General features: G+C 48.1%; 11 protein-coding genes across 11 annotated transcripts; 6 read left to right on the forward strand and 5 right to left on the reverse strand.

Moving 5' to 3' along the window:
• The first annotated feature begins 1,721 nt into the window (after positions 1–1,721).
• LY89DRAFT_262960 (uncharacterized protein) lies at positions 1,722–2,962 on the forward strand. Its single transcript, XM_018206287.1, has 2 exons — positions 1,722–1,884; positions 2,058–2,962. Exon 2 carries the CDS (start codon positions 2,164–2,166, stop codon positions 2,848–2,850), a length of 687 nt encoding a protein of 228 aa, XP_018064862.1. The 5' UTR covers positions 1,722–1,884; positions 2,058–2,163; the 3' UTR covers positions 2,851–2,962.
• On the forward strand, positions 2,963–3,734 carry LY89DRAFT_262961 (uncharacterized protein). Its single transcript, XM_018206288.1, has one exon. The coding sequence runs from the start codon at positions 3,075–3,077 to the stop codon at positions 3,594–3,596; it is 522 nt and encodes a 173-aa protein (XP_018064863.1). The 5' UTR covers positions 2,963–3,074; the 3' UTR covers positions 3,597–3,734.
• A 137-nt stretch (positions 3,735–3,871) lies between these two features.
• LY89DRAFT_596406 (uncharacterized protein) lies at positions 3,872–6,105 on the reverse strand (the record flags this gene model as incomplete). Its single annotated transcript, XM_018209922.1, has 4 exons — positions 3,872–4,514; positions 4,560–4,919; positions 4,967–5,772; positions 5,884–6,105. The coding sequence occupies 4 exons, from the start codon at positions 6,103–6,105 to the stop codon at positions 3,872–3,874; spliced, it is 2,031 nt and encodes a 676-aa protein (XP_018064864.1).
• Positions 6,106–9,166: 3,061 nt separating this feature from the next.
• Positions 9,167–10,345, reverse strand: LY89DRAFT_656317 (uncharacterized protein). The gene is made up of 2 exons (XM_018212377.1): positions 10,296–10,345; positions 9,167–10,241 (listed from the first exon to the last, which is right to left on the reverse strand). The coding sequence occupies exon 2, from the start codon at positions 10,235–10,237 to the stop codon at positions 9,428–9,430; it is 810 nt and encodes a 269-aa protein (XP_018064865.1). The 5' UTR covers positions 10,238–10,241; positions 10,296–10,345; the 3' UTR covers positions 9,167–9,427.
• Positions 10,346–10,450: 105 nt separating this feature from the next.
• Positions 10,451–13,178, forward strand: LY89DRAFT_263178 (uncharacterized protein). Its single transcript, XM_018206289.1, has 4 exons — positions 10,451–10,577; positions 10,633–10,719; positions 10,767–12,898; positions 12,946–13,178. Exons 1-4 carry the CDS (start codon positions 10,556–10,558, stop codon positions 13,033–13,035), a joined length of 2,331 nt encoding a protein of 776 aa, XP_018064866.1. The 5' UTR covers positions 10,451–10,555; the 3' UTR covers positions 13,036–13,178.
• A 522-nt stretch (positions 13,179–13,700) lies between these two features.
• LY89DRAFT_596622 (uncharacterized protein) lies at positions 13,701–14,468 on the reverse strand (the record flags this gene model as incomplete). Its single annotated transcript, XM_018209932.1, has 1 exon — positions 13,701–14,468. A coding segment is annotated over one exon (768 nt), but the record flags the coding sequence as incomplete, so codon positions are not given.
• On the reverse strand, positions 14,358–15,144 carry LY89DRAFT_263232 (uncharacterized protein). The gene is made up of 2 exons (XM_018206291.1): positions 14,715–15,144; positions 14,358–14,643 (listed from the first exon to the last, which is right to left on the reverse strand). The coding sequence occupies exons 1-2, from the start codon at positions 15,057–15,059 to the stop codon at positions 14,488–14,490; spliced, it is 501 nt and encodes a 166-aa protein (XP_018064868.1). The 5' UTR covers positions 15,060–15,144; the 3' UTR covers positions 14,358–14,487.
• A 2,934-nt stretch (positions 15,145–18,078) lies between these two features.
• On the forward strand, positions 18,079–18,800 carry LY89DRAFT_689732 (uncharacterized protein). Its single transcript, XM_018215960.1, has one exon. It carries the CDS (start codon positions 18,101–18,103, stop codon positions 18,497–18,499), a length of 399 nt encoding a protein of 132 aa, XP_018064869.1. The 5' UTR covers positions 18,079–18,100; the 3' UTR covers positions 18,500–18,800.
• A 583-nt stretch (positions 18,801–19,383) lies between these two features.
• LY89DRAFT_787527 (uncharacterized protein) lies at positions 19,384–21,511 on the reverse strand (the record flags this gene model as incomplete). The annotated part of the gene is made up of 3 exons (XM_018223081.1): positions 19,384–20,270; positions 20,324–20,926; positions 21,268–21,511. 3 exons carry the CDS (start codon positions 21,509–21,511, stop codon positions 19,687–19,689), a joined length of 1,431 nt encoding a protein of 476 aa, XP_018064870.1. The 3' UTR covers positions 19,384–19,686.
• Positions 21,512–22,392: 881 nt separating this feature from the next.
• Positions 22,393–23,000, forward strand: LY89DRAFT_263277 (uncharacterized protein). The gene is made up of 2 exons (XM_018206292.1): positions 22,393–22,410; positions 22,467–23,000. The coding sequence occupies exon 2, from the start codon at positions 22,534–22,536 to the stop codon at positions 22,927–22,929; it is 396 nt and encodes a 131-aa protein (XP_018064871.1). The 5' UTR covers positions 22,393–22,410; positions 22,467–22,533; the 3' UTR covers positions 22,930–23,000.
• Positions 23,001–23,898: 898 nt separating this feature from the next.
• LY89DRAFT_564592 (uncharacterized protein) lies at positions 23,899–24,582 on the forward strand (the record flags this gene model as incomplete). Its single annotated transcript, XM_018208518.1, has 1 exon — positions 23,899–24,582. A coding segment is annotated over one exon (684 nt), but the record flags the coding sequence as incomplete, so codon positions are not given.
• Between the last annotated feature and the right edge of the window lie 478 nt (positions 24,583–25,060).

Genomic DNA, 25,060 nt, shown 5'->3' on the forward strand with positions numbered 1-25,060 from the left:
CGCCTGGACGCCTTAGGCGCGAATGAAGAATGCATAAAAGAACTTCTTTTCAGTCCGTAGACACTCACAGAATGTGTGTTCATTACATGGATCCACAGGTAACTAACCACGTGCTGCGTCAGGGACTTGTAGGTCCGGCGATTGAATTCATCTACGATGTATCGTTATCAAATGGAGTATTGGGGTATAGTAGTCAAGTTGACAACGGTGATGCTTTAAATTGACGATAGTGATGATGTTGACAACGGTCGCAATCAACCTGACAATGGTAGTCCTCTGAACTCGAATTCTCAATATAACCACGGAATAAGTGATTTTTATTAAGTATTAGTCAATATTGTGAAGTCGACCTTGTGATCTGGCGTCTATCCGGAAAATTCTGCATCAGCGATGATCATCCTAGACACTCGAAAGTAAGACCCATTGGAATGGTCTATTTTGATTCAAGCGATCATAAGATGTCTTCGGAACAAAGTTTTATGCTTTCAGCTGAAATGAAATAATATTCAGAGGTGAGCGAGGGAGGTGGAAAAGACCACACTTGGGAACACACTTGGGACTAAAGCGTGTAAAATGTTTAATATGCTTGATTCTTGACTTTATATATATTGTAGAGAACTAGAAGCATAGTTGTAGGAAAAGGAATTGTCGATGTGGGGTGGACTTAGAGGAAGTCATCTAATTGGTAGACAGTCTGCATTCAGTGTCCGGTAGTGTGTGCAAAGTAAACTAGAAAAGGGCACTATCAGGAAGTATGCCAATCAAGAGGACTGGAAATATGATAAATGTCATTTAATGTTGCATGCAGAGTATGTTTTGGCGATGACCTTCGAGCCAAAATCGTGAGTTAAAGTCGAGTTGAGTGTTGAAGTAGAAGCAAGCGAGCACGCATGTTAGTTGATGAGTTACGTCAAACTTGAATGCTGCTATCTTGAATGCTGCTTGTAGAGTATGCATTGATCAACAATGTTGATCCTCAATCACAAGCCAATGGACTGAGTATTGTGCTGTAGGAATTGTGCAGGTGATCGTGGCGAGGGTGGGGTGAGGACTTTCGTCCCACACTGGCAGCATTTGAGTTATCGGCCTCGATAATAATGGATTTAAGGTATACTTATCAAGTATTTATGTATCCTAGTCGTGATTTTATGACGTACTTTGTCTAGTTAGAACTTGCAAAGTTGTCCGCTCAATATTGGTAAGAAGAGGATGGATTTTGAATATTGCCGGCAATGCATCATCGCCTGTTGACTGATCTGAATCTATGCTTTTGATATAAACAGTTGAGATTAAAGCTTAGCAAAAGAACGAGCCCCAGCGTTGGATTCCAGAAAGGAGTAGAGCTGGATAAAAGCGAAGTAGAACGTGAACTTCTTGGACGTGTCGATGACTTCAACGAAACCACAGCCCAACACTGAATTTAACATAATAGAATAATACATAGGCGGCATATGCAATCATGAGACTGGAGATCAGACTTAATGTTGTGAATTCAATGGAGATCAAGGCGTTGCTTCCCAATTGGGATAACACGTGATGGAGAAACTAACTCGACCAACAACTATAATTTATATCAACCATTCCGACAAGATAATCCTAAACATCATGAAGCAATTACAAAACAGTGCAACGAAAGCTCCTGCAGGAGATAACTATCATTCAAAGACTCGCACCGTTCGTTGGACCTACCAATATCGTGATGATCGACTCTGGACTTTATCACTGCAGCTTTCGCCTCCTCACGACAATCGCCTACAAGTCCTTCAAATGCATACCTGCAACCAAAATGGAAGATTCTTCAGAAATCCTAAAAGACGTGTCAGGAGCCTACTTGCCGGAGAAGAAGCTCCTTTTCCGCCACTTTCACAATTCGCCACCGAGATGGTAAGTTTCAATGACTCTGTTCTTGCTTTTCTTTCTCCAGCTCTCCAATGATACGCACCTCTATATCTCGGAGTGTTGCTCCACTGGGATATCATTGACTGTTCGATGGCTTGTCTAGCCCTGCAAGGACAGAAGGTCTTCAGTACTGGGATGAGCTACTGACGTGTTGTTAGTCCTCGTGAGCTGCAGATCTTGCAGCAGCTTCTGAGGCGATGGTTCTGACAGTCTATTTGTAGCGTCGGGGCCGTTGATCTCGTTGGGGAACTCCAAGCTTCTGCAATGGAAACCTCCAAGAACCATCAATCCACTTTTACTTATCCACGGTCAAGGAGAATCACCTCTTCTTTCTTCGACAGTCTGACCTGTTTGCGAGGAAGACTCGATGGGACTTATGCTTCGCTGCTCTGTACACAAAGACCTCAAAATCAAGACGAAGGCGTCGACGAAAGGCATGTCTATCCTGTATTTTGGGTGAGCAGTCTGCGACAAATTACCCTGTACTTGGCATTAAGCACATGCGGAGGTCGCAAATGCCAATACAATGATGACAAGCCCAGCATGGAACCCCTCGGTTCACCTATGGCTGGAATCGCAGAGAACATCGCTCTGTGGACTTTCTTGACATTATGTATCGTTCGAGGTGCTCTTTACGCTTGTGCATCGTTGATCAGTCGACCTGCAACCTCAATAAGCACTGCACAGTTGAAGGCTCGAGTTTCAAATCACATGTTGCGAAGCCCTCAATGCAACCAACATTGGGATGGCTTGGGCTACGTTCGACGAGAGATTGCGGTGACGATAAAGCCTCACCTTTGGTCTTCTCAACTTCTCATCAGTGTCTCTCTACTGCGTTGTGGTTGCTGCACGGGAAAGAAAAGGCCTTTACGGAACATTCGACATTGCATCGAAAGGACAAAGAGACTCTCTTGTCCCTCTACAGAGCGCAAGGTAACTTACAGCTATTGAACGAGCCAATAAGTGAGCAGGTTTCCAGATACAAGTGGGGCAGCGTCTTTGATTATGTCGGAGCTTCTTCCGCCACCCCGACCTAGAGAAGAGCATCTCCCTTCATACTTCTTCAAAACTCGAGGGCGACCTTGCAGATTGAACCACCAAACCATCCAATGCACTCCTGATGTCCTGCCCCATGACCCTTGAATTCCTCGGCCTCCTAAATTCAGATTTGTCGAATGGTTGCCACAATCCTGAGAGGGTCGCATTGCTTCGTTCAAGCGAAGGGCAGACACAGAAAAGTCGAAATGCAATGCGCACCAGGACACAAAGCAGGAAAAGAGGCAAAAAAGGGAGCAAGTCGCAGGGGAGTCGAGCATGGCGAGGAGGACCGAGATGGGACAAGGCAGCTTCGTTCGCTCCCGCAAGGTGCGTGCATGGCATCGGGAAAACGCTGTGCGATCACAGACACGACCGGAGGTTCCTCCGTAAACTCTCGAATCAATGCGACAGGCAGGTCCAGAAGCCCTACGACTTCACCCATTCGGCTCCGCAAATCTCACGAGGATACGACTTCAGCATACGTCATGCGATTCAGAATAGACAGCACCGGGATTATGGATATATGTGGTCGACGAAATAATGTCAAGTTATCGCTGGTTGAAGTGCACGCCTTCGCGCGTGGAGGCATAAAGAGAGGCAGACTGGCGTATCATTGGAATACAAGATGTAGAAGAGTCAAGCAATTGACCGGAGTGTAAATGTTTGTCCCTCTGTGTGGTCTGGTTTATGGGTACAGCGCCGTCACGATCAGTGGGGGGGACAAGAACGTCCAAGAGAGAAGAATCATCTTCCATTTTTCCAAAAACCACCGCTAAAGATGTTGACCCAGACTCGAACTGCAGAGAGACTGCGATGGAAAGGACAACGTCAATGCCCCGAGATGCGGAACGTTTTTCGAATACTCAACACCGGTGAGGGACGATCGGCCAATATAAGGGCGAACACGGGAATCGCCAGTCGATCAGAGGCCGGATCAACTGGTATTAAGCAAGTTGCGAATCTGCATCAGATGTTGTGCGCCTCTTTCCTCTGCTGATTGAACGCGAAGACTGCGCCCAGAGCTTGCCTCAAGAAAACCCCCAGAGGCTCCCTGAATAGCCCAATCTGCAGAAAACGACGCCATGTACCTTGGAATAAGTTCATCGAATGGTTGTGTGAAGGTTGGCCTAGTACAGGCATCGATAAAGTCGTCAATCCGGTACACCTGCTGTGGAGCTGTCTTTGGCGCAATCAAGTCCAAGGTCCTGGGCAGTCGAATGGAACATTTCTTTGCCTCTCTTCGCAGCATCTCCTGCAACGGATTTGCAACAGGAAACCCAGCCGCGGATTGCATTAGAACCTCCAACCCAAATTGTATTGCTTCTGGCCCATCTTTGCTTCGACCTTCGACCCCGCCAGGAAAGAATCGTGCAATCGTATCGCTCAGGTGGAGGACAGCAAACATCTGCATGACCGGCTGGTATCGACAGCTAAATTTGGTTCGATATTGTTCGTCAAGCAAGAAAAGTCCCTGTTGTGCGTGGTTCCAAATCGTTTCTTCCACCATCGGTGAGTGGAAGGATTCCAACACCAGCAGAGGACGAAAGAGCTGAACGACGGAACTATTGTATAAAATTCTGTCCAATCAGCAAGAGTCAAAAATATTGCATCAAGGGACATACAAAAGGGATAACACATGCGGTAACGCATGGCCGGCGTGGCTCTCGAGGTTGCTAATGTCGCCTGAGAGGTCCTCCCGCCACGCCACCAATCTTCTATACTGATGGAGAATGTCTCGTGCCGAAATCAACGGGCCTGCAGGCGTATACATGATTGTAATCACATCTTGTATGATGGCAGTCAGTTTGGCCTTCTCACGATTCGTGGTTGCTAGAAGTCCAGGCCAAGAAGGGACTTCGTCGTGAATAGAGCGATAAAAGTACCACGAAGCATCATCGAGCACATCGTCGGACTCTTCGAAGGCGTCGTGTATCGCAGAACTCAGGACTGAAGGTGGCTGAAATGTGATCTGGGACCATTCACTACTCTTGTTAACGAGCAGCAAGATTTGAGGGTATTCCACACTGACATATTCAAATTGCGCACTCCGCGAACAGTATTCTTCCAAACATCCGCAAAACCATCAGTATCTTGATGAATAACACCTCGCAGATTAGTCGTGGCCACCTTCAGGTAGGACGAAGCTCGTAAGCCATTGGCACGGGCACAGTCGACCAGAAACATCACGGCGAATGCCTGGATCATGGTAATACGCTTGCCAATAGGATCGATCTCTATGCGTACAGCATCAATGAACTCCATTCCGAGCTGCTCAAAGTCGATTTCTTCCCCTTCCACCATTGGGTGTAGGTGGCATGCCATGGCACATATCGAGTTGACAAGAACAGACGAGCAGTAGTCGTCTAGCTGTCGTTTGTAGCAGTCAACAAAGTGCCCTTCGTCGAACAACGTATGCACTGGATGTACCCAGGCAAAATACAGCTGCAAAAGGTGGTCCATAACAGCTTGGTTGGCTGTTACTGTTGTCCATGTTGTCGTGCCGGGCACTCCACCCATTTCGTGATCAGATGCATCAAATGTAGAATGTTGAGACTCTCTTGGGGACAGCGTCTCTAAGTCGTCGACAGGAGATCGACCAAGCCACTCGACAATGCTCTCGTATGTCTCGCCTTTCTTGAGCCGCTCAAGAATATCGGAGACCTTCTCGTCCGTGGAGAGGGCTTGCAGGATCTGTTCACTGAGATGGTCTTTAGCCTTCAGCTCTTTGATCTGTTTCACAAGCTCTTCCTTCGCATGCTTGATGTGGATTTCGTAAATGCAATCGGAGGTCTCCAGGCGCGTCGCACATCTCTTGCATGGTTTCTTACCATCGCACTGGAAGTTGTCAGTCAAGAGCCTCAAAGGAGATTGTTTCCTGAAGAGGCGGCCGCATTTCGCACAAATCACGAATGTGTATGAAGCAAGCGCATGGATAGAACGACTAACCTTTGCCCGAGCCTTCTTACAGTTCAAGCAGGCATTTCGTGTTACCGATTCTGGGACCCTTCTACGTTTAGAAGCAGAGTTGCTGTTTTCCGCAATTTCTTTCTCGCCGCGAGCTCGACGCGGATCAGACCCCGTACTGGAGCTCTCGGGTGTAGCTTGACTTGGACTGCTGGTCGATGCACTGCTCTCCCCAAATGAGGGGCGAATTTTGCGAAAAGACATTTTTCAATACGGAATTGGCATCACCATGCCAAAGGTGCTAAAAGAAGAACATGCAAGATATATGAGACAAGTACCAGTTTGTTGCTGCTCATATGATGTTTCGCGATATGACGCGGAGAAAGATGGGATCGGATTTGTTGGCAGACTGGCACAAAGATAGGAACGCCATGAACCCGTCTGAACGTGACTCTGATATTGAGAGAAATTCAGCCTGGCATTAAAATGGACGCAAAGTCAATGGTACCGCTAATGGCATCGGAGGCCTTTCCTTCGTTGTCCCAATTCACAAAGCTTCTGGTTGGCGAGGTGTTCTGGATCACTGGCGGCGAGATGCTCTAGTCCTCACGATGTACTTGTGGATGAGGCAAAATCATGACCAATATCATAGGTCATTTACTAGGATCGGAGCATCTCGTACATGGCCGATGGAAGCCTCAATGTTGGGTGGCGAACATGAAAGTTATCTTTGCAGGCATGTCGAATGCTTAAGGCAAAGCTAGATTCAACGACAGCTTTCAGATTCAGTCATTGAACATGAGGTCTGGGGAGTGCATCATCTATCAAAGAGATAATGATGGTATCAGCTGGCTGGTGCTGAGAAGGCGACGAATCGACGATGGCCCTGCCAATGCGGTCTGCTTCGAAAATCGGACTTGAAGGCTGCTCCAATGCATAACCTGTTCCCCACAACATCTCAAGCATTCTTAACAGTCGGACAACTCCATTTGATTCGTCATGTTGCTACGAAGCCAATGAATGGAGACTCTTGTCAGATTCTGTCGATGCACGGCGGTCTGAACGATGCATGGAAACTTAGTAGTTGACAACCTTTTGCCAGGCTATGCCAGGTATGGTACCTCGGGCTTGGTGGCACTACGCTGGACCCCTCGACTTGGGGTTCCAGGGAACTTTTAGTCTGCGAAAGCACCCCTGTCCCGCTGGCGTTTGAGTTTGGTGTTGCCCTCGATATTGACAGCCGCGCGTTTACACTCTTCTTTCTCGTTATTAAGCAGACTGGGTTGAAGAACTAGATTTGTACTGTCTCTGTACACGAACACATGTTCGTGCTTTGCTTGAAGTCAAGTTGCGGTACAAGATGATCTTTGGTGGAGCTTTCACTCCTCCTCACCGATGGCGCTTCGCCGAATGGACAAGCAAAATTGGGCCAAGATACGTGCCAGCATGTGTCTGTTGCTTTCACAGTTCCAGAGGTAATAACATCGCAACACCCTCACGTCACAGAAGCTTGCTTCAGCCCCCTCGCGGAGGCAAAAGCGTTGAGTGTGGCCATCGAAAATTTAGGATACCCGCCTCACCAGACGAATAGGAATGTAGAGATGCTCGACATGACTGCCGATTGACAGAAGCACCTACCTGGGACAATCGTCAGTCGACAAGTCCGGGAATAGTGTGGCCAGGCTTTCGACAGTTTTTGGAGGTGCGCAGGCTTTTTTGTGAGGATAATAACATCGAGATTCGGAGGGGACTCCGCCTCCGAGATGAAGTGCATGCTTCAAAATTTAGGGGTCTGTTTCTAGACACCAACAGGTTATTCTAGCGGCAATGAGATTGGTCCTCTAGACTCGAGAAGGCGGCATTCAACTTCATCCGCTTTCTTCTCAGACCCCTAAAAGCAACTCTGCCCGAATATCCCAACATTGTTGGGCGTCTCTTTTGTCCGAGAATCACGTGTCAACAGTTGGGCCTCTTTACGCTCCTTGTTCTCGATCCTGCCAGTGCTTCTTGCACAATTGATGCGGGCTTTCAAAATTGCACCAAATTCAGTGCCGTACTCCCGAGAAGTTCAACGATGTTAGTTGGTTGCAACTGGATCCGTACTACCGTGACTACATCATTATATGCACGTCTCCGGAACTGTTCCAACCATTCAAGTATCAAAGCCTATTATTCCTGATATCACGGAATTCCCTTTTCTGGATGCTCACATACGAGTATCATGAGATAGAAAGGCAGCTGATATGATGCCATGTAAGATTATCAGATTGCGGAGTCGCTGAAAGAGACCCGATCGAAGCGAAATCCTTAGGGGCCTTGTGTGCAATTTGTGGTGGCTTCATGGATCGAGATTCTTAGCCCGCATGGATTTGCGCTTAACCGTCAATTAAACGCGCCGATTCTGGCTCTTTGCCTCCGATCGTTCAGAGGCTCTTCCCGTCCTGCCGATCCAAAAATTGAGGGTTCGTCGTGGTCCAGCGAAGAGAGAAAGACATGACTATGCTCTTTAAGAGTCCGCTAATGATGGTGGTCTGATCTAGTAGGTTTGTTCCGAGATGATAGCTTGTGCCAAGACCACTCCACGGACTGTTTCTTATTTCGTAGTAGGATGCTGTCAGTGACAGGGCTGCTGGGATCTCGATGGCAAAAGCGATCTATAAGCGGATCGACATTGCCGGATCTTAGTCCGCCGACCGGAGACATCCCCTCAAGTCCTTCGATCACACTGATTTGATACAGCCATCTGAGATTATCTCTGCCAATTCCTAATAATTAAGTGGTCAGTGATTAGGAGCCGGTGAGACCTCCGCAGCGAACACATATGGCTCTATGCGCCAGCTCCGAAGGACTCATTCTTGCAATAACTAATCAGCAGGAAATACAATTGACCAACGGCCTTAAAGTCGGTGTGTTTAGTAGCAAAAGAGTGTCAGAACAGAGTTCTAGATTCCGTAGGCCCTATTCTAAATTAGGAAGCATAACTGTAGGTGGAAAAGTAATCAAATTCATGTGCATGCGAAATCATTAAGTAGCAATATCAAATAAATACTAAGTAAGCCTGCGGCACTTATCGCAACTGCGAAAAGACTGGTGCATAGAGAGTTCTGTTTCGCTAGGCACTGAGTACAGTAGAATGCTGCACCGATGTTCCAACTTCGATGGGAGAAACCTGGACGGTGTGGGAAATGAGCGCACGTGATTGTGGTGGCTTCAACGTCAAGCTCAATGAACTGCGGCCAGTTCAAACTATTTTCCATTGAAATCCGAGGGAGAAGAATTGGGTTTGCAATGACATAGTTTGTGTCAAGAACCAATTTTCTTTTCGGGTTGATCAACGATATTCGAAAATCGGATAGATGTATTTGTCCAAGCCAAAAGGCAGGCTGGCAGAACGAGGATAGCATAATGGAGACTGTTGCAAATTCGCAACGCAAGCTGACTTGGGATTCGTTACCCAGATAGAGAATGCGGAAGAAGCACCAAATTCGAACCCTCGAGATTCAACGGACGTACTTTGTCCTATAATACACGGATCTTCTGTTAAATACACAGATCATCTCTTGTAGACACAGCTCCCATCACACATCTACCACCCCTGATTCTTCAGTTGTTTCACTCTCACCACAGTAGCTTTGAAACCCTCCATAAACTTCCTCCTCCACCTCTCCCTCCTCAACCTCTTCCTCTTCAGTCCTCCTCTCTCGTGAAACCGCTGCTTATTCGCATCAGCCCTCACCTTATTCCTCGCACAAGACTGCTCCAACAACCTAAAGCCCCTCCCAACATCAAGCCCCGCACCCATCGTGACACTCCGCCCCGTACTAGGCCCCAATTTTATCGGCACCCGCTTGCTCCTGTGAACCATCGTCTCTTCCGCGGTATCGAACGTCATTTGCTTGGCCAAGTTGTCGGGGTCCAGCATCGAGCCTGGGTCCAGCATGCGATCAACTTGGACGCCGCCAGCGCGCTGCTGTTTCCGGTTGATGATGCCGGATAACAGATCAGAGGCGGAGGAGCCGCCGTTGAGAGTCTTTTCGAAGGAGCCTCCGGCTCGAGGGATGGGGAACGATGAGCGGGATTTGTTGCCTGATATCCAGCCTAAAGAATCATTCAGGCCGCCAAAGGGGCTCTTGGGTGCCGGAGCATTGGTTGATGAGGAGTTGGTGGTGGATGTCGTGGTTTGGGGCAGAGGAGCGGATGTTGTGGTCGGGACGTTCTTTAAAGCGTATCTTCGAGATGAGGTAGCTAGGCATCTAGATGCTGGGCGATTCGGACAGCTGCTATAGTCTAATTGAGCTTTGTTTGTCCATCGTACGGCTGTTCGAGGATTAAGGGCCGTGGCGAGAGGAGAGGTTTGGGAGCGCAGCAGCACGTCTGCTGCTCTGCGGAATTCCATCGTGCTTTGAAAACGTTAGAAACTTTTACTTTTAATCTGCGAGCCCATACACACTCACTTTGATGGAATTGGCGAACAACGGGGGTTTGATGTCGTTGATGATCTGAATTTCAGAGGTCGAACTTTTGAGAGCTTTCGCGCTAGTGGATGTGGTCTGTGCCCGCCATTGAATTTTGGAACTCCAGAGCTTCAAGGTTCGCAACTCTTCTTGCGCCAACACGGATATCTTTTCTGCCATCTGTTGTGTGAGCTCGACTACGTTTGCATTGACCTCTTTATCTTCGCAGCTGTTCACTTGATCCTGCTTTGACGTTCAAGATGGCGTACAATCCCTACGGAGGTTTGTTGTCTCCCTGCGTTTAAGCCCTCTCTTGTCTCTTGCTGATCGTGAATAGCATCGCCATACGGGCGCCCTCCAGGCTTTGGAGGTTTCCCAGGCCAGACTGGTACTCCACCTGGTATGGGACCTCCACCGGGAATGGGCAAGTACACCCTATGATCTTCAACCATCCATGCTAATGTACTTCAGGTCCCCCACCAGGCATGTCTGCGCCAGGTACGGCTCCTCCTCCAGGCATACAACAAGCCAACAATGCACAGGCTAGTCGACCCAGTGGCTTGCCAGCCAGTTTTCAAGGCCCGGCCAATATGCCAAACATCAACTTCTCCGCCCCCGTTATTCGATTAGGCACTGGTCCATCGAAACCAAGCACACCTTTGACGGCTGGGCCAGGCAGGAGAGAGAGTCAAGATCCGATGTCTGCGGGTGGTAGAGCTGGTCTAGGATCATTGTCTGTTATGGATGCACAACGGCAGGCGCTGAGAGAGAGTATGATGTCCCTGGTCCCACCTACAAAAGAGGAAATCGTCCGCACGATATTCGTTGGTGGCATTACGGAGGGCGCTGGTGGAGATACCGGTATCGAGCGTATACTCAGCTGCGCGGGGCGGTTACGAAGATGGGATAGAGCTATTGATGCAGAAGGCAAAGCATGCAGCTTTGGGTTCGCGCAGTTCGAGGATCCAGAGAGTTTGTCTACGGCCGTCGAGGTTTTGAAAGACATCGAGATTCCGACCAAAAAGCAGAAGCCGAGTGATGGGGTCAAGAAGGAAGAAACTGAAGATGGAGAGATTGAGAAGAGCAAACTTCTGGTTTTCGTGGACGACAACTCACTCAATTATCTTGAGAATTGGCAATCGAATCGAGCAGATGATTCTGCTGGCGAGCAGGCGAGATTGGATGCTGCGAAGATGGGTCTGAAAGCTGCTATCTACGAATTATTCCATCCACCTATGTTTGTCCAAGTCGAACAAGGAAGCGAGGACATTACCATGCAAGACGCCGGTCAAGGTGATAACGTGGAAGTTGTCAACATCCCGTTGGCGGTGGATGATGAGCTTGCAGACATCCCAGCCGAAATGCGAGAGACTGTTGCACAAGAAATCGCCGCTTTCAGAGATCGAAGCACAAGGAGAGATATGGAACGCCTGAAGCGTGAGGAAGAAATGGAGGCTGCGGAACGACAGAGGAATGGTGCTCCCAGACCGTCGAGACTGGACGCTCCAGCAACATCGATACCCAATGGACCTGCAGCAGGCACGAACAATATCCCTCTCGGACCACGTGGCGTCCCTAATGCACCTTCTGGACCAAAGATGCAAGGTTCCCAGATGCCTCGTGATTATCAGAAGAATGTTGCATTTGTTAATGGCAGTGGTATCAATGGCAATGCAAACGGTGACGTTTGGATCGATCGCGACGAGGAAAATGACTCAGCTAGTGACGAGGAACTTGAGCGACGACGTACGGCAAACAAGGAAGCTGAGCAAGAAAAGCAATATCTTGATCAGGAGCGTCGCTGGTTGAATCGAGAACGGTCACGCACTGCGGCAGTAGAGCGCGAAAAGGAACGAGAAGATGAAGACGATTCGAAGGCGGGTGCTGCGAGAGAGAAGATGGCTCAACGATACCGTGATTGGGACGATGACCTCGAAGCCAGCAAGAAGGTCGAAGAATACTACGCGGATCGAAGCCAATGGATTCGAAATCGTGCACTTTTCAGAGCTCGAGAATCCGCTGCCGATGAGCGTGACCGTCTTGCGGAACAGAAAGAAAAACAACGCGACATGGCTGACAAGGAATCTGCTCGAGGCATGGCCGACTCGTTTCTTGATCGTCAAGCAGAAGAACTTGAAGCAAGAAATGCTCCTGGTCGTGCTCAACAGCCATTCAAGCTCTCACTTGGTGCTGCCGCTCAGAAGATCCAGAAGGAGAAGGCTGCTGCTCCCAGAAGAACCATCGCAGACGTTGAAGGCTTGCTCGATGACGAGGAAGAAGCTGATAAGTCTACGAAGCGTACACTCATTCCCATCAAATTTGATCCTTCGACAGCAGGCTCTGCTTCCTTGACAGACGAAGAAAAGGACCAAGCTGTTAAGCAACTAGCTAGTGCGATTCCCAACGACAAGGAAGGTTTGTGGGAATGGGATGTGAAGTGGGAATTTATGGACGAGGCCATCATTGTGGATAGGCTGAGACCCTTTATTGAGAAGAAGATCGTCGAGTATCTCGGTGTGCAGGAGCAGATGCTGGTTGAGGTTGTTGAGGAGCACATCAGAACTAGAGGCAAACCTCAGGAATTGATAGAGCAGTTGGAAGGAGTAAGTATTCTTCTCGTTCCCAATGAATTTTCTACTAACGTTTCCAGGCTTTGGAGGAAGAGGCTGAAGTGCTGGTCAGAAAGCTATGGCGGATGGTGATTTTCTTTTCGGAAAGTGCGAAGAGAGACCTTCTCTAGAGGCCGGGCAATTGAGATATCTTTGCATGAGAGCAGGAATGGTTCATTTTCGATGCGAAAAGATGTCGAGCCGATAACACAGGCGGGCTCGTAACAACATGCCACGAGTGTGGAGGAAACATGGATTCACTATCGCAAAATATCAAGCGAGGTAGAACACTGTATATTAGACGGGGACCATGTGTCCTCCAGGATGCGAATGCAACATTTACTGAATTCCCTAGCGGGATGGGATGAGTGATGCAGATTCCTTTCTTGCTACCATTTCTTGATCAATCAGCGAGGCATGTCCTTGGCAAGTTTCCGGCACTCCAGAATTCTTTATCTAGAATTTTCTAGACTCGCGAGCACCTTTCCCGTTCTTTCGGTGTCTTTTTCGTTCATAAGCCTTCCATCATGCCGTAGGATATCACCGCAGTTGCATTTTCTTGACATGGACGTTGAGATTTCATTGATTATATTAGTGGAGCGAAATGCCCAAGATAAATGGTCAGAGAAGTCTGATAGTCCGGCTCTCGAGAAAAGTTTCAGGGTTGCGTATGCATAGAGGCAAGAGGTTGAGAGATCCTTTCAATTAAGGTGTCTAGAGATCTAGATGCATGACACAAACACGCTTAACGTTGCACTTCTCCATTTTTCCATGTTAATACCAATTACCAGTCAACCTACTCCTCCTCCCCGAAAGCGCCCGCGAATTGCGGAGCAGTCGTCCCATCACAAGAGTATTGTACCAAATAAGGCGATCCAGCCGAGTCCGAATCCAAGATAACATCATTGTTGGGGTCGGTAACAGATACCTGAAAAACAGCATAGCCCTGCGCCTGACCAAAAATCATACGGAATGGCAAGTACTCGCCCTGGGTCAAATCTACAGAGTAGCTGCCATCACTAGCAGTTTCGGTAACAGTGAGAGCAGTGTTGTCCCTGGTCCATCCAGACTGCGCTGTCGTGCCGGTCCATAGGAAGAAGATATCGTCCACGCCAGACACGGAGAAAGTGTATGTCCCCGTCTCGGCCGCGAACAGGTACCCGCGATGGTCGAGCGTGAAGAATTGGCACCCAAATTCGGTGCTGTCGCCGTACACGGTGATATCGGCGCTGGTGCAATGGTTGTCGATGCCGCCCGCCGTGGTGGTGACAGCGGAATAGTACAAATTAGCGGTTCCTTGGCCACCGACGCTCGTGGACTTTAGGTATGTGGGGTCGAACGTCGAATAGGAATCATCGGCGTTGTTACCTTCAGGGTTATAGAAGGCGGCGTACTGTAGGCCTTGGTTATCACATGATGTTGGTGTAGGGCAGTATTGGACTGTGGAGGTCGATGTGGAGATGACGGTGGTCGTGGATGCTGAGGGAGTTGTGACGGCTAGGGTTGAGAGAGTCAACGTCGTTGTAGGGCTGCTGGTGACAGTAAATGTCAAAGTCGTACTGGGTGTCGGAATTGCGAGGCAGCTACAAGCGGTTGAGATCTCTGCGCTCGCAAATTGAGCGACGCAAGATGGGAGGGCGGTTGCAACTGATAAGGATGTGGTGGTGGGAGTTGGAGCCTTCCTCTTTGCCTTCTTGGTTGTCGCGGCTGCCGGAATACAAGTTGTGACTGTCTGAACACTGTCTTGATCGTCAGTCTTCGATCACTTACCAATTATTAGATCTTACAGTGTCGAGGTGCTCGTACTGACAGGCAGAATGTCCGAACTTGTCGAGGTTGTCGTGATCAGGGTTGCTGTAACGACTGGGAGGGTTGTAGTAATCGTCGTCGAGATGGTAGAGGTCTTGATCCCGATGAATGAAGAGCAGAAGGGGGTAGCTGAGGAATAGGCATGAAGTGAGTTCACAGCAACGTTCACCAAGAGACACTCTGCGCTGAGCACGGCATTAGCGATCGCACTATTAACCGGCGCGACAGGAGAAGCGTTGACGACGTGGGTAGCTGCAAGCAGCGCTATCGACGAGAGGAGTGATTTGCAGAGCATGGTGTATGGAGATGCGCGTACTGGAAGTTGAAAGCTAGAGCTGTGTTGCATTCATTCAGACGATCTCACTCTTTATATACTCATCTTGGGCTCTATCATTTCACTTTTAGCCCGCCATCTTTGTTCGAGACTTCATAATCGAGTAATTGTTTTCTCATTGAAGTCAAGCTGTTGACCAGACGGCATCAGTGAAGTTGGGCTAATAGAAGCTGACTTGAGAACTATTTCGTGTCTAGACTGCGATGTTGGTAGTCAGAAGGACTCGTCAAGTGGGGTTCATCTGCCCCATTGGGAAGAGACGCGCAATGTACAGCAGCGTGAAAAGAAGCCAAAATCAGAAGACTTGTATTTAAGGAAGTGTCTCCGGACGGCGAAATGCCGGCGCGGGCCGGTAGTCCTTTTCCCCTTAATTTACCGAGATCTAGGTCTGGAAATAAAGTAAACGAACCATAAGGAGCTTCGCTTCCCGCCACTGTGGAGAAACGATGCCAACTATTGATACTGACAGCCAGCCACAAATGCTTCGCTCCTCAGCCAGCCGCAAAGTTGGAAGCACATCACGGCTACGGCGTATACCAAAAGCTTGTCTGTATTCACACCCCTGACTGAGAAAAGTTCTTCAAAATAAGGGTCCCTGATCGACGCGCCACTGGTGCTTCGCGGGGCGTCCGGGGTCGTGCTACGTCCCGATCGGGGAAATACAAATACGAACTAGGAAAGCTTAGGATTCCAAGTACAATTCATGACACAGGACGAGCTATCGAAACACAGAGCGGCGAAGCTATGCAAGGGCCTATGCTCTTCGATCATGATTTTAATCTTCAGCTAGAATAACGGGGCAACAGATCAACTATTTCTCCTAAACACAGGTTTCTCCACCAGAGATTTTTGCGGTGCTGAACACCAAACTTGGCAAGAGAGCCTCTCTTGTCCGGCCGTGGGACAGAAGATTGATTCAAGAATGCAAAGGATCTGAAGTATACGAGGCATGCTCCTGTCCTTTGACAGGAGTAGGCCGTTTTTGACCAAGGCCAATGTTCGTCTGAAATAAGAACTCGAGTGACTTATGATTGCTATGCTTTGAGAGCCTCTCAGTCAAAGCTTGCTTCTTCGCAATCACTTTCACTAATGCTGAACCTCACGAAGAAAATGTCGAGCGCTGGGTCCACTTATTTTAGCATGACTATCTCGAAGCATATACGCTTTTCAAAGCCATAGGATCCTTTCGAAGAGCTCGAACACATAGCACAGGAAACGATCGCTTCCACTAATGCCGAGCCCTACGAAAAAAACGTCGAGCGATAAGTCTATTAAAATGTATTTATCTCGAAACATATGCGCTTCTTAAAGCCATGCCCTTTAAAGAGCTGGAACGCATAGCATAAAAAGCGACCGCTTCCATTGATGCCGAATCTGACGAAGAAAGTGTCGAGCGATAAGTCTATTGAAGTATATCTATCTCGAAGCATATGCGCTTCTTAAAGCACAGCGATCAGAGGTCACTCGGAAACCGCAGAAGAACACTGGACATTGGCAAAGGCGGTCGCGAAGCGACAGGCTTCAAACGAACACTAGGTCTTGGTCAAAGACGGTCGTGAAGCGGCAAGCTTCGACCGAGAGGCCCTCAAAGAATAGCGATCAGAGGTTACTCAAGAGCTAATTTCGGACGAACACTGGGCCTTGATCAAAGACGGTCGCGTCCTGTGCCAGGCGTTCGAGCTCTTTGGTGTCTATGGTGGTAGCCTTTGCAACTTGATACCAGACTTGGCGCACTTTCTGATAACAAGATGTCTGCTTCCATCATGACCGCGAATGTCTTCGGATAGCATAAAGACCAGTGTCAAGTGGCCCTTTCTAATTCTCGATCTCTTGATAGAAGAACAAAGAATATCAAAGATGGACGACCAAAGAGAATTATCGACAGGCACTCCCACTTCAGGCCCCCTGACTTTAGTCACAATGCCATTCGGAAAGTTACAATCTCTCAGCGCGGTCTCCAGAATTAGGAGCAGAATACAGCAAATATGAATGGACGATGTGACTCGTTCTCCTTCTCAACCTGCGAAAACAACACGTTCAAGAATCCTTACCGCTGCACGCTCGCAGCCGATCGTATCAAGAGACAGAGCAAACCAGTCTCGAAATCTGTTCGGGAAACTGAAGCGCGCGCTGCATCCGCCTCTGTGTTTCTACGGTACAGTAGCAGTATTCCGGTAGCGCCACCTTAGATTATGATTCGTCAATTCCACTCATCGTCATAATTTCACACAACAGCCCAAATAAACGCTCGAAACTTCTGACCCAAAACCATTCTTTTGTCTGTTCAAGAACTCCAACTCGTCCGCCCAACATTCATTGCCTTAGCGAACAGGCTCTGTCTACAAAGAAGTTCTTGCTAGCCAGCAAATTTCGCGGATAAACCGTTTCTTGTTTGATATATACTCCGTACAGCTTGATTGTTCGACATGTCTTCGGCAATCAGCTCTGTTCATGCGCCTATTAGAGATTCCCTCGATGAAGAGCTAAGGCTCGAGGTCAAGTCTGAACTGGAAGCGTACTGGAATTTCCATCGGTGGGATCTCGTGTTCAGGAAAACAATCAAGGATACTTGGATAATCACTGACCACATGCCAACTCTAGATGGCTGTCTCAGGTGGAAGTCAAGCCATGTCAGAAGATTCTGCAACAAACTTACAAGAATCTACGCAATGCCGCCGTCCATGCTACAAAACAACTAATTTCCTTTTAGGAATTTTGGCTGCATTTGGAAAGAATGGTTTCGCCTTCACAACGATGAACCTGACATGGAGTTCAACCATTTCTTTGCAGATCCGGCTATAATCACTCCCAACGGTCCGCAATCAGTGTCGAAGATCGTTGCATGTCACAGATTCTTCTGCGATAAAGCGTCCCATGGCCTCGAGACTTTGCAACGAGATGAGCGCTCTAAGCGTTACTATACTGCAGGAACTCGCATGCTCCCACTCCACAGAGCAATCATTCCAATCCTCGAGGACTACCAAGGGGACATCGAGGATGATGAGGATGGGTTTTTCAATCTTGACAAGATCTCCCAACTGCAAAGTGTGTTGATGGTCAGCACAGGAGATGATTCGCAATTGAGTGCTCCGATAACCTTTGAATCAATCAGAGAGAGGATTCTTCAACCCAGAAGAAACGATTGCCCATTGAAGGGCATTGAAGCCGTCCGAGTCTCCCTTGCCACAGCCGTTGAATTTATCACAAACTTACAAAGAAGAGAAGATGCAGCATCGCCGAGCATTGAGCCTCGCATCTTGGACACCTCTCTCAATCCGGACGATCATGATGCACCGAGCGCAGAACTGTGGGCAGACCATGTTTTGAAGCATGCTGATGATGTTAAGAACCGATATACAGTCGAGGCAGCTCTGGATAGAGTCTTGAGGGCAAGGGTAGGAGATCATTCTAGGAAGCTTGCAGCCCATCCTTTCAACAGAACGTGGAAATAGAGTGCAATCAGACTGTTTCTGGATCTGAGCAATCTCCTCAGTCTATCATCTTAATCATCGCATATCACTCACAGCGGTGCGGGAGACCTTGGTCAAAGATAATCGCGAAGCTAGAGGCTCAATGCACCACCAAGCAAGGGATAACGCACGGAACAACGCGCTAACTGGTCAAGAAGCGTACACTCTTCTCAAAGCATAGCTATCAGCCGTCATTGGTGGAGACTTCGAAAGAATAGTACTGGTGTAGGGTGAGACAATTGAAGATGTCTTCGTTATGGACTCAAGAATTGGAGACGCGGGTGATGGGAACGAGTATCGGGCGAAAGCTATAGTTGACTTCAATCAATATTCCATGTCTTTGTAACCTCTGTCCACCAACTTTTTGATAGCATACTGAACTTCTTCCAGCCATGCACTTTCCATCGTTTTAAATTGTTAGTAGTGTCACCGTCGGAAGCAGATTCCGTGGATCTGAGGACAAGTATACACTTCGAAGAAGTCGTACCCGATGCCTTCATCGTTTGAAAGTAATTGAATTCAAGGTCGGCCAAACCACGCACTTGACTGTTCCGTCACTTGATGTATGAGGCAAGACCAAGCTTCTGATTGACTTTCATCCAGATAATTAATCAAGAATCTAAGAAAGTCGGCGTAAAACTGTCAAAAGAATATTATCAACAGTGTCCGTATTTTTTTGGGTGCAGCCTCACCATCAACATTCTTCTCCGCTCAATCTTTTTCTCACAAGAATAATAGCAAAAGGTATAGGTGCGACGATTTCACTTGTAGAGAGTCTACTTCTGCAACAGTATAAATATCATTATATGCTTTCTATCATCCAAGTCTATTGCTTCATGACTTTACCAGTTATTCTCGACTTGACTCTCGCTTAATTAAGGGGCAAGTGCACAGATCACACAGGCTCAGACCCTTACACATCTTGATCTTATTTCAAGTCATTGTCTACCCCACTTTCGCCAAAAAGAGTCTCTGTGTAGCTCAGACCCATGCAAAGATCATTTGGCCAGTTACTATCGACATCAGTACTTTCGAGATTCCTCTGATGGTTCCCACATCTATTGTAACAGGCCTGCAACTCATCGAGGAAAGATCTTGCCGAGATAGGACTGAAGAGCTTCGACAGACCCAAGGGTACCAAGATGTGCCGTACATCTGCTTTGGAATCCTCAAACAACAGTCTCCTGCTCTTTATTCTCCTTCGGAGATCTGACATCGATCTTGATCTCCCGGAAAATCCCTCTATAATCCCCAATCTCAGTCGCCTCTCTCTTTCTGATTCTGAAGCTACTCTGTCTAAACTCCACAAACCACACACAAACCCAATAAGAGGTTGCCAGACTTTGGAACACGAATCCAAGCCAGATCAAGGCGATGAATGTTGCGCCACTCGTGGCATATAGTCCGACCGAGTTGCCAAATTTGTTGGTCAGCCAGCTCAGTATGACGCTGATCAAGGTCGCAAGTACAGCATCGAGACTTCGGGTGAAAATGCCGATCGTTGCAAGAGACAGATTTCCCGTTATTACTATCCTATTTTGAGCCAAGAATATGCCAAGGAATGACAGTATTATGGCCGCTGCTGAGTTGATGAGAGATAGAATCATGAGAGCGAGCAAGAATTTCTCGAGCGAGTCGGCAGTCGGCCCTAGGGTTGAGACGGCGCCTGTGAGTTCATTGAGAGCAGGCGATGAGACGTTCGTTCCTACTACCGCCAAGGAACTTGGAATCTTGGAGCTGATTTTGCTTATTTCTACCCAGTGTCAGAAACAGGAAGGCGGCTTGGAATGGAAAGAAAGGACTTACTGTTTGCAGCTGAAGAAAAGGGCGAGCAGCTCGAGATATTGGATGGAGATTCCCCCTTGCAAGTTGTCAAGACACGTAAAGTATAGAAGTCATCGATCCCAGCGTCGGATATGAAGCCATTTATCAACTCAAATGCTAGTCTATTGAGATCATCATCGATAGCTTGAGTGAGACCAGAGGAGCCAAGGCCTGCTGCCAGTCCGGACAGAAGAGACCCGAGCCCTCCTGAGAGCAGGCTTCCCAAAGCCCCTAGGAGTCCAGATGACGAAGAGGTACCATTGCCTGAAAGTAAACCCGATGGGCTTGGGAGTCCTGGCAGAGAGATGCTCGGTAGTGGAAACTCGGACGTGAGTCCGCTGCCACCAGAAGATATGACACTTGAAGCTACGGAAACCCTGGACGCCACTAGTGATGAGAATTCAGATCCCAAGCCTAGAGGATCCAGAGGATTGAAGTCTCTTCCTCTAATTTCTGATGGGAGCGTTGCGGTGATAAGCGTGGTGACTGTTGCTGTTGGCAATGTCTGCCTTTTATTGAGGCCTGATGAAGTGGAGGTTGCAGATGCGGTTGGGGAGGTTGCCGTCGGTGCGAACGAGATGATTCCTGTTCCTAAATCAGTGGTATTGAACCACACGTCAAGTAATTAGCAGGTATCTACACTTCAAGTCTATCCAGCAGTAAATAGGGATGGGAGTCTGTATAGCTTACAGCAATTAGGTGCACGTCTGTCATATATCCAGCCTTTGTGCCAGCTAGGATGAGCGCAAGAGAACAACCAAAACCTGCTGCAGATGATATGAAAGGAAAAATAGCGCTTAGTCGGAATTGCTTCGTATTTGGAGTTGGTGCTATTGTTTGCGGACTGGTAACTTCAGGTATGTTTCTAGACGACCTTCGTGAGCTCTTTGCTCTAGCTGCCTGGCTTCCTCTGCTTGTCTTCCTACTATGTAACCCTGGACGACGGCCGTCGACTCCACTGACAACCGACATCACTCGAGGATACTGTTCTTCGTGTACTATTGGGCTAAGAAACTCTCTAGATAGTCTTCGTGCTGAGCTCATGAGATGTTCGGGCCATTCATTCGATCTTTCAAGCATGAATGTCTGGTCCGTAGGAGAAGTGGCATCGTCTGTGGTGTTAACGGGTTTTCTCTCTATTCGTCCCCTCTGTACACCTCTAGCTGACATGCTTGCAACGTATGTGGCCAATATTTCAAAGAGATATATGGTGTGTAGATAGCAGTAGGACTCCAAGAGGTCTGAAAAGCCAGGACATCAGGTACAAAAAGTGACAACCTTCAATCCCGCTGCCAATTACGTAGTCAATACCCTTCGCATGGATTTGAAGTCGAGAGCACTTTGACAGCGCAGACACATGACATTGATTGGATGCAAGGAAGGCCTTGTTTCAAGTCCAATGCTCCACTTGGGAATTGTGAAAAAGCACGCGGGGCCGTCCGATGCATGGGACGTTCCAAGTGGTTAGCGATGCGAAGGCCAAAGATAGACTTCCAACAATCACGGGAAGTCTGACGTTAGAGTCTGAACTACATCTTTTCGTCTCCATAGAGCCTATCTTGATGCGAAGATGATCTCAAGTGATTGTTGCGTTGCGATGCCAAGCGCAAAAGTAAATGCAGCTCTGAGATGAGACTATCTTGGGCTTGATGTCAGCATGTCGCTGTGACCTGACAAAAGGATTTCATCAAGAGTCAACTCAACTCAAGAGATCTTCCACATCAAAGCGCCATCTATTGATAAGTACCTATAACCCCACCATGATTCAATTCAATCTCTTTCCTCGAGCTTTTCATCTCCTTCTCTGCCCCATGATTGAACGATGAACAATATGCTTCACTCAACCAATTATCGGCTTTTAGACCCTGTGTTTACATTTCAAATGATAATAATAATAATATTGCGAATAGCATGAGGGAACAGTTACTCTGCATTGGCTGTGACCCCTGAGCAGTGATTGGTTTACAAGCGAGCTGTATCCGGGGAGTACTTTAGCGGCTTGGTTTCGAAAACGCGTTGCGTTCTCACTGCAACGACTTAACTCCATCAACCCTCTCAGGCATTCAGAGGTATGATTGTCTTAATTTTTACCATGATCTATGCTAATAATCTCCAGCAGTTGTAGAGTCCATTGGCTTTGACCTCCCTCGATACTGATACCTACATACCACGACGCGTCTTGCTCGATCAATATGCAGCTTCGCAATCGTCTCGTTGGAGCCGGACAAGCGTTCCACCAATTCAAACGTCTGCCAACCGAAATCCGATGCATGATTTGGAAGTTTAGTCTACAGCCTCGTGTCGTGGAGATTGCGACCGACATTCAGGTGGTTGAGGATACACCATATCCCGGGGACGTCTATGAAGGGACGTACTATTACTCCAAGGCCAGGCTTCCCGCCATTCTCGATGTCTGTCATGAATCTCGCAGTGCTACACTGCCATTGTACCCTCTCTGTTTCAGATACTCTGGTCCTGGAATTCGGTTCAACGTCTCCTTCGACATCCTCTACATCAACCATGATGTGGAGGACATTCGCAATCTGCTTGACTTCCTAAAAAATACTTCGAAGAGGAAGTCCGACTAGAGAATATTGCCATCTCTGCAATATTAGGCCCCCTTGGAAGCGAGGCAACTAAGTGGGCCTATTGGAAATTGTTAGCAGAACGCCTAGAATCGGGTTTATGCTTTGAAGAGTATACTCACTGTTCATGATATTAGCAAAGATCTACAAACTTAAGCTATTTTGTGGCCCGATCGAGCGGAAGTTATGAAGGAGCACATGAGCGAGTACCGCTGGTATAAAGAATACCCCGACAGACGCATGGAGCTCTTCGATCATTTCCCCGCCGCGCTGATTACACTTTTTCGTCTTATGGGCGAGGATATACCAAAAGCAGGAGAGCTTGTGCACCACATAGACGCTCTTATGGAGGAAGGGAGTTGGACTAGCACGAGGACACGACATGTTTATGGCTGGCGGCGTTAGGCGTAGAGGTTTTCAACGAGAGAATGGAAGACAATTACGGTCCGTCTTGGCGGTTTGTGGCACGAGCTTCAGTTGAAGAACTGGTGCTTATGTAGAGCAAGTGCCATATGGCTCTGGCTCTCTCACCTGGCAGCGCAGGGCCTGATTGGTGGACTTGGGTCTCGAATGTTTCTTTCACGGGGTAGAGCTTTTGATGTGATCCTCGGGAATTCGTTTCTCCAGGAATTGTTTCATGTTGTTTGTGGATCTTTAATATTGATGAAACAAGCGAGTGCGAAACGAGATAGGCCTCCTATACTCCTGACTCTCAATCCCCATAATTCGTCCTTTTCAATGTCGAAATCAGATGTTGACGACGACACACATGTGGCCATGACTTTAAAAGTCATCGAATGCCCCAGCAAGTTATTACTACAAACCATCTTCTTTTTTCCTTCCTACACATCCAATTCTTAGGCGGAGCCTGCTGTTAACATTCTGCACACTCATTTCTCTTTTTGATTTTTTGTCTCAGGCAACATGTATCGCTTTGCATCCTTTGCTGGCCTGGTGCTATCTGCATCCACAGCTTCATCAATGTTTACGAAGCGCGATTCCTGGGGTCCTGCATTCAGCTTAGGTCCTGCAAAGCAGGACATTATCAGCACCACAACGACCATCTATCCTGGCGAGATGCCATCCGACCAAGCTGGCTATCTTTTCGTCTGGCTCGGTATATCCAATGGAACTGGAGACCTCATCCAGAGCATCATCGGCTCGTACCCGTCCGGCCAAAGCGAATGCAGCGGCACTGACGCTGACACCACCTGGTGCATCTCATCTGAAGTATACGGTCTTGCTTCTAACGGGCTACCCAATCAATGGGTTGGATCCCTCACCACTGCTGATGTCAATTACGCAAATGGCATTAAACTCAACTATACCCTGATCGACAAGGAGAGCTACCTCTGGCTTCAAACCATGGAGGACGCTGTAACAGGCCAACTCCTCTCAACCTTCAATAAAACTTCAGGACCGATGCTTGGATGGGGAACGGCCATCGAATGCGATGACTATAATGGTGTCAGCTGCACAGGCACAATCTCAGAGCAATACTACGTCAACTCAACCATCATCCTAGAGAGTGCGGACGATACCTTCATTGACACTCTAGGGGTGTCTTCTGGTGCGACTTATACGGAGATGGTAACAGCAGATGACGGGAAGACGTGGACCATTTCTAACATCACCATTCCTGCTATGCAGAACTCGTCTTCGACGGATACTGAGGTTGTTGCTTCTTCTTCATCGTTGACAGCTATTGAGACCGAAGCTCCAGTTCCTAGCTCATCCACGCCTTTGATCGCCTCGACATCTGTTGCAATCAAGTCCCTCAGCGCTGAGGCGTCATCTGTTGCAAGCACTGCCACTCCATCTGCTGGATTCGGCGGCTTTGGAGGTTTCGGTGGCACGCAGCCAACCGGATATTTTGGTGGGAACTCAGGACATCGTGGTCATGGATCTGGAAAATGGGGTGGATTCTCAGAACGTCGTGGAAGACGCTTGTAAGACTGGTCAGTGTTGGCTAGTGAGAAATTTGCTGGATTTTGATAATTCTTTTCTTGTACATATTTTTTTTCTCATTGCAGAACTAGGTCTTTTGCGATCAACACACTTGCTTTGGCACTCTGGCAATGTTCTTGAAGTCATTCCTAGCAAGACAGATTGGGAGAAGAACGCTGAAGATGAG

This window comes from Mollisia scopiformis, assembly GCF_001500285.1.
Source record: "Mollisia scopiformis unplaced genomic scaffold LY89scaffold_26, whole genome shotgun sequence".
NCBI classification, from domain to species: Eukaryota; Fungi; Ascomycota; class Leotiomycetes; order Helotiales; family Mollisiaceae; genus Mollisia; species Mollisia scopiformis.